The following is a 7,620-nucleotide window of genomic DNA, read 5'->3' on the forward strand; positions in this document are numbered from 1 at the left end:
ATTATAGCGATGTAATTGATCCTATTTATGATGTATTGTATAAAACTATGGCAGGAACAACATAAAATGAACTAAATGAATACTGAGCCACCATCCCGCTTGGTAGACTTTGTTTTTCAGAGAGGTTCTGTACCACAATAATGCACATTCGCACTCAAAGTCTTCAAATCTTACCTTTATGTATTCCCACGTAGCATCAGCATTCGGTAGCAAGTATGAGGGTAAAGAAAAAGGGGGGAAATACATCCATATACATCCATACAGCCCACTATGTAATGGAGAACGGTGGATCGGTGCGTTCAATGACAAAAAAAAGTAGGACAAATCGCAGCTCACATTAAACATTCAAAAACTGTAGGATTTCTCATCAATTGTTACAATAATGTAATAAAATAATATTTACTGCAATATAGCGATTAATGTCTATGTATTTTAATGTGTTTTAAAAGAGAAATTAAATTACATTGAGTTTACAATTTAGATGACATGTTTTGACTATTGGCCTGTGTTTTAAGTATTTTCATTTGTACATTTCTTGAAGGAAAGGTGCATTGTGGAAAATCTTTAATAATAATCCTTTCTGAATGTTCATAAATAGGCTTTTTTACTCACAAGCAAAAACAGGTATCATAAATAAACAAATCTTATTTTGAGCTGACACAAATAAACATAGACGTGTGAGTGTGAGAGGTCTCACTCGCTCACATTTTGTATTTGCTGAACGTTTGTGGGCGAGTTTAAGAGCTAATGTGTTAATAATAAAGAAAATTAGTAATACAAAAATATGCTTGCTGACTGTATTGTTTTAAATAATAATTTGATTTACTTATATTTACATACTTATTAGAGATCTAAACGTATTTCCACCATTAAATGTGATTAATTCTGAGTTAATTATGGACAAAAAATGCAATTAATCGCAATCAAATATTTTAATCAATTGACAACAGAAATAATTATTTTTGTCATATGTTGTGTGCAGTACACAATAAATCTTAACCGGCAGTCCCTGGGCTATGTCGACATTTATTGTGGCTCAGCGTGTAATTTTAAGACAAAATACAACCTCGGAGAATCAACAAATGCTCCTAATGTATAATAACTGGAAATGTATGTGGTCCTTGTCAGCCTCCTCATCTTCACAATGCAGGATATGAGGTGGGTGGACAAATATGGCCACGTCTGAAAGGATCTGATTATGTGTACACAAAGGCAGAGTAAAGGCCGTAAATAATCCACATCCTGCCGACTGGCGTGTGCTCATATTAACTGGTTGTTCATCTTTCCTCTGTTGTGCGTGGCCAGTGCGCACTCTTCCGCCTGTGTCCTTTTATGCCTGTTGCAGCACATTTTCAAATCCTCCTGCACGCTGTTGCTCACCAGCATGTAGAGCACGGGGTCCACCACGCAGTTCAGGCTGGACAGGGCCAGCGTGCACGAGAAGGGGAAGTGCATCTTCTGCTCAAACTGACAGTAGCTGGCGTGGTCGCTGGTGTAGAAGACGAGCGAGCGCGTGAGCAGGAAAAGGTGGTAGGGCGCGAAACAAAAGGAGAAGATGCCGATGACCCCGAAGGAGAGCATGCGGACCTTCCTCTTGACCTGCACGCTCAAGCCGGGACTCTGCCCCACCGTGGCGAGCACCCTCCAGTAGCTGACGGCCAACACCAGCAGGGGGAGCAAGAAGCCGATGCCCACACGGAGCAGGTTGAACAAGGCGACAGGTTTCTGCATGGGGTAGGTCTCGTAACAGCGGTCGTTGCTGTCTTTGTCATCGTGGGCGTCCGTGAGGTTGTCGTTGACCAGCACCACGATGTGCAGCGTCATGACCAGCACGTAGACGGTGGCGCACTGGGCCCAGGCGTAGCGTGACGTGCGGTGGGTCTTGAAGCGGAGAGGGTTGGTGACCACCAGGCAGCGGTCTACGGAGATGCAGCAGAGCAGGTAGATGCTGATGTACATGTTGGAGTAGTAGAAGAAGCCCGCCACGCTGCAGGACATGACGCCCAGCTTCCAGTGGTGGTCTTGGTGGTAGTAGTTGATCCACAGGGGCACGGTGAACAGGAACAGCATGTCCGACAGCGACAGACTCAGCAAGAAAATGCCCAGCACGTTTTCCTTGCGCACCTGTTGCCAGATGGGGACCAGGGTGAGCACGTTGAAGATCAAGCCCAAGATGAAGGCCAGGATGTAGACGGTCATCAGGAGGTCACTAATGGCGCTGCTGTCAATCTTAACACACTCTGCAGTGGCGTTTGGCACCACTGTGGTGTTCATTGTGCCTGCAGGTCACACAAGGTTGTGGGTGTCACTCAAGTACTACACAAAGCACCATGTATTTGTATGTACTTATACTTCATCCCATATGGTGAATCAGCAAGTGATAAAAGAAGGAAGCGTTATGACATTTTACTTTGATTTACTTCTCCTGTACTGTTTTGTACTTGTCTGCCGTAGTGCACCGAACAAAGGGAAGCCTTTTGGTCTCAACATGGACTGCCGGCACCTTCAAGGATAAAGGATAAAGATAGTACTGGCATCTTAAGGATCACAAGGAGGTGGGTCCATAAATAGTCTTTTTATTGCAAAAACAAAAATGGTCTATGGTCTGCCTCCTCCGCGCCAAAACATCAGCAACCTCAACTGTCCTCCTCCCGCATGCGTAGGGTATGCTGAACTATACTGTGCTGAACAATATTAAACTATACGCTCAACCGTGCTGTGCTTTTTTTTAATACTACTATACTAAACTATTGTGTGTACTATATACTATACTATTGTGTGGTGTGTGTGTGTGTGTGTGTGTGTGTGTGTGTGTGTGTGTGTGTGTGTGTGTGTGTGTCTAGTATGAAGGGTGGGAGGAAGGGGCTTTCTTAGTATTTGTTTTTCCTTTTAATTGTGGTAATTGTTTTTAATTCTGTAAAGCACTTTGTTGCATGTCTTTGCAGGAAAAGTGCTATACAAATAAAGTTGATTTGATTTAAACTATACTGTACGATAGTAAAGTATGCTGAACTATGCGATGCTTGACTAAACGATCCTGTGCCCCACTTTACTATACTGTACATAATACTATAGTTCTATGCTAGACTAGACTATCATGTGCTAAACTAACTACACAATACTGTACTAATATACTGTACTATACTATAGTATGTTGATTGATACTATGCTAAACTAGACTATCATACATTCTATACCATACCACATACTGTCTATACCTATATCATGTAGTATATCATATATCCATACTATGCAATACTAAACTATACTGAACTATGCTATGTAATACTATACAGCACTATACTATAGTATGTTGAACTATGCTATACTAAACTATACTGCACTATACTATAGGATATTGAACTATGCTGTGCTAAACTATACTGCACTGTCCTATAGTATATTGAACTATGCTGTGCTAGACTATGCAATACTACACTAAACTATACTGCACTATACTATAGTATGTTGAACTATGCTGTGCTAGACTATGCAATACTACACTAAACTATACTGTACTATACTATAGTATGTTGAACTATGCTATGCAATACTATACTGTACTATACTATAGTATGTTGAACTATGCTATGCAATACTATACTGCACTATACTGTAGTATGTTGAACTATGCTAGACGAAACTATACTGCACTGTCCTATAGTATGTTGAACTATGCTGTGCTAGACTATGCAATACTATACTAAACTATATTGTACTATACTATAGGATGTTGAACTATGCTATGCAATACTATACTGCACTATACTATAGTATGTTGAACTATGCTATGCAATACTATACTGCACTATACTATAGTATGTTGAACTATGCTATGCAATACTATACTGCACTATACTGTAGTATGTTGAACTATGCTATACTAAACTATACTGCACTATACTGTAGTATGTTGAACTATGCTGTGCTAGACTATGCAATACTATACTAAAGTATACTGTACTATACTATAGGATGTTGAACTATGCTATGCAATACTATACTGTACTTTACTGCATAGTATGTTGAACTATTCTATGCTAGAGTACGCTATCATGTGTTAGGCTAGACCAGGGGTGGGCAAACTACGGCCCGGGGGCCACATCCGGCCCGCCAAGTGTTTCAATATGGCCCGCCTGTTCTTTCCAAAGTCTTTTATTTAAACTCAACATACAACCTGGCATCGTGGCTTGGGCCAACTTTTTGATGGTTGAGGTAGCTGCTTTATCAATTTGGTTATTTGATGTGGTCTGTTGTTTACAAAATGCTCCTGGAAAAAGGAACACAAGCACAATAGTAAAAATAATAATAATAATACAATAATAATGTTGTTGTTAATAATAATAATATTACTATTATTATATTAATATTGTTGTTAATAATATTAATATAATAATATTATTATTATAAAAAAATAATAAACAATATTATTGTTATTATTATTATTAATATATACTAATAATATATTATATAGTAATATAAATAATAATTATAATATATTATATAATATAATGATAATAACATTACTATAACTAATAATAATAATAGTAATTCTAATAAAATAATAATAATAACAATAATAATAATACATTTAATTTCTAATACACTTCACATCAAATAAATGATTTCAAAGTTCACATGTAGCAGATTGCATGACACTTTTACATGTAAAATATGTGTAAAAATATAGGTGTAAAAATTGACTGTTACGTGTAAAATACTATATACCACCGTGACCGTGTGACCTGCATGTAATGTGTCAGAGTGAAGGTTTAATGTGTCGACTCCCACACGTTGAGGTGTTTCTCCAGAACTGAGCAAACATATGAAGGACTCGGTGACACTGAATGAATCAATGACACTTAGGGTGTTGATTGCCAATGGAGATGCACGGCAAAGACCTGCTTGTTATGCAGATGCAAGCCAGATATTAGTCTGTGTCATTCACATCCTGTTCAAAATGTTCTCAAGTCAAAATGCAACTAGAAAGACAAAAGGCGTCTGCATTGCACAACTAAATGTCAGCAGCCAACTGAATCTTTGCCCTGGAGCCACTCACAGTCTGAAATGTTCCATGATGGCAATAGTCATTGAACAGGCTTTATTTCCGTGGCTGTACATTATAGCATTACAGAAGGACCATGTCGTGCATTTGTATTTTTAGGGAAGGTGAATCCATTCCTAATTGGTATTGAATGATAAAAACCTGGCTAGAAGGCTTAGGAAGCAGATAATATCATTAAGTTCAGACCAGAGATGGCCTGTCCCTTCCAAACTCAATCATGGAGTAGCCATTTAGAGTAAATGTTCATGTTGGTGCATGCGCTGCAGCGTGTGCACGCAGCAGGCGTGTTTCCAATCATGACCGTATAAGAAGAGTAAGCGGCTGGAAAGTTTTGCAGAGCAATGTCTAAAATTATTCAGCAGCTGTTTAGTCACACGTCTGGCGAGCCCGTGGCGGGGTAAAGAAAGGTCATTTTCTTTAATAACATTTTTTGTTTGGGTTTAGTTTGTGCACACGCTATTCTTTTCACATCTATACTCCAAGCTTGTCGTCGTCCTTCCAACTGTGTGTCTGCTTGTCTGAGAAAAACAAAATGTGTGACCTTTCTCTGTGGGAAAGGGGAGGAAAACAAATGGTGAAATGGTGACTTTAGTTAAAACGAAAGGTTGAATTTATTAGGAATGGAATGTTTTCCCTCTGCCTTGAACAAGACCACAAACTGGAGGGATTATGTCTCACAGCTGGCCTGACCACGCTTTCGTGTCCTTGCCAGTGGAACTGGAAGTGGTGGCCGGAGACTGGGAAGTCCAGGCTTCACTACTATGGAAGAAAATGGAATGGAACGCTAGGAAAAACAAGACGCACAATCAAAAGGCCATTTTCACATCACTATTTTGCACCTATACAGTTTCTCGATATGCTACTATTTCAATATCTGTCTGAGAAGGGAGTCCAACTGATTTCTGAAGAAGAACCCTGTTCCTCTTCCTTTTATGTAATGGGTGTAAACCACAGGCACAGACCTAACACACAGAGGGTGTTTGTATCGGTGTTATGTTTCTGGTATCAACAAGCCTTCAACATGTCTTGGACAAAGGGAAAACATTCCATTCCAAACAAAGTTATTATTAGGTACACATCATATTTGATATTTTTTGAATATATATAGGGCTGCACAGTTGTCAAGTGGTTAGTGCGCAGACCTCACAGCTAGGAGACCCGAGTTCAATCCCACCCTCGGCCACCTCTGTGTGGAGAACTATGGAGAAATTATCCATAGTTATGAATATGAGTGTGAATGGTTGTTTGTCTATATGTGCCCTGTGATTGGCTGGCCACCAGTCCAGGGTGTACCCCGCCGCTCTCTTGCCCGAAGACAGCTGGGATAGGCTCCAGCATACCCACGACCCTTGTGAGGATAAGCGGCATAGAAAATGGATGGAACTTAAAAAAATATTATTAAGTTGTGCCGGACATCAGGTTGACAGCTCAGACTTTTAGTTCAATCTCTCTTGACTCAAGTTGGGAGTGGAACGCAAGGCTGGCTGGACTAGACACACACACACACACACACACACACACACTTTATAATGTTCTAATCATATAACATTACAAGTAAATGACATTTTTGGACAATATTTCTCGCTGCCGTTGCTAATTATGTATTTTATCATAAAAAAAAAAGACATTCCCAAAAACCAAACAATTTTGACCAAGAGGCACTAAATATCCATGTCTGATGGTATTTGTGGTTGTTATGGTGATACTTTTCCTCTTTAGTAGTAAAGTGTTACTAAGTTAACATGCAGTCCAGCCATACATTCCAGGGATTTTCCGGCCTTTTTCACGTTGGACATTTTGCACATAGATCATATCCATCAGTTATAGGAGCTCACCTGCTGCTTTCAGGAGGTCGAGAGGTTGAAAAGCGGCGTTCATGTCAAGCATCAGAAGACGTACTTCACATTTGTTGCTGATAGTCCAAACTATCCTCGGCACGGTGCTCTCCACAGACCACCATGGTCTTGTTGATGTTCAATGCGGTGAATGCTCAGTTCGATGTCTCCATTACAGTAATAATCAGACAGTGTGGGCAGGCGAGGAGGAGACGTGCAGGAATAGGGGAAGACCCAAGCAGAGGAGGGAGGTCTGCTGCTTTTTTTTTTTTTTTTTTGCACACAAGTATGGAGGCTGGGGTGGGGAGGTGCTCCATATTTGACCTGAATACTTTGAACATTAATACACGTGACAGGAGCTCACACACTCTGGCTTCACTTCTCATGAAGTCACTGAGCTCCACCCCCCCACACACACTAACTTTTCACTTTCATGCGTAGCAGCGGTAATATTACTGCACTTGCATAACGGCCTACATGACGATACAAGAAACAGGTGGGTGTTCAGTGTATTTGCTGTATGACTCACCACCTAAATCCTTTCAGTGTTGAACACTCAAAAGCTGCACACTGATTCATAAATGGGAAGTTTTTTTTCCCGTTCAGTGATGAAATCCACACAGAAAACAGTTGATGCTCTGTGACGAGCATACTTGCTCAAATAGCGGCCCTGGGAATTCACGCCATCAGCTGCCAGACATAATCAATATTGTTTGAAGC

General features: G+C 40.2%; 1 protein-coding gene across 2 annotated transcripts; it reads right to left on the reverse strand.

Moving 5' to 3' along the window:
• Nucleotides 1-987: 987 nt before the first annotated feature.
• Nucleotides 988-7,104, reverse strand: gpr184 (G protein-coupled receptor 184). 2 transcript variants are annotated; one of them, XM_058080177.1, is made up of 3 exons: nucleotides 6,901-7,104; nucleotides 2,421-2,503; nucleotides 988-2,279 (listed from the first exon to the last, which is right to left on the reverse strand). In XM_058080177.1, the coding sequence occupies exons 2-3, from the start codon at nucleotides 2,488-2,490 to the stop codon at nucleotides 1,261-1,263; spliced, it is 1,089 nt and encodes a 362-aa protein (XP_057936160.1). In that variant the 5' UTR covers nucleotides 2,491-2,503; nucleotides 6,901-7,104; the 3' UTR covers nucleotides 988-1,260. The 2 variants fall into 2 exon arrangements, with proteins under 2 accessions (XP_057936160.1, XP_057936161.1); XM_058080178.1 differs by lacking the exon at nucleotides 2,421-2,503.
• Between the last annotated feature and the right edge of the window lie 516 nt (nucleotides 7,105-7,620).

The sequence above is a fragment of the Doryrhamphus excisus genome, chromosome 8 (assembly GCF_030265055.1).
Source record: "Doryrhamphus excisus isolate RoL2022-K1 chromosome 8, RoL_Dexc_1.0, whole genome shotgun sequence".
In the NCBI taxonomy this organism is placed as follows: Eukaryota; Metazoa; Chordata; class Actinopteri; order Syngnathiformes; family Syngnathidae; genus Doryrhamphus; species Doryrhamphus excisus.

What these genes read in the sequence shown, in the direction of transcription:
- gpr184 (XM_058080177.1), bottom strand. Translation starts at nt 2,490, where the DNA reads ATGTTGAGACCAAAAGGCTTCCCTTTGTTCGGTGCACTACGGCAGACA. An exon ending in TACAAAACAGTACAGGAGAA is followed by an intron (nt 2,280 to 2,420) that starts GTAAATCAAAGT and finishes TGTGACCTGCAG; the next exon opens with GCACAATGAACACCACAGTG.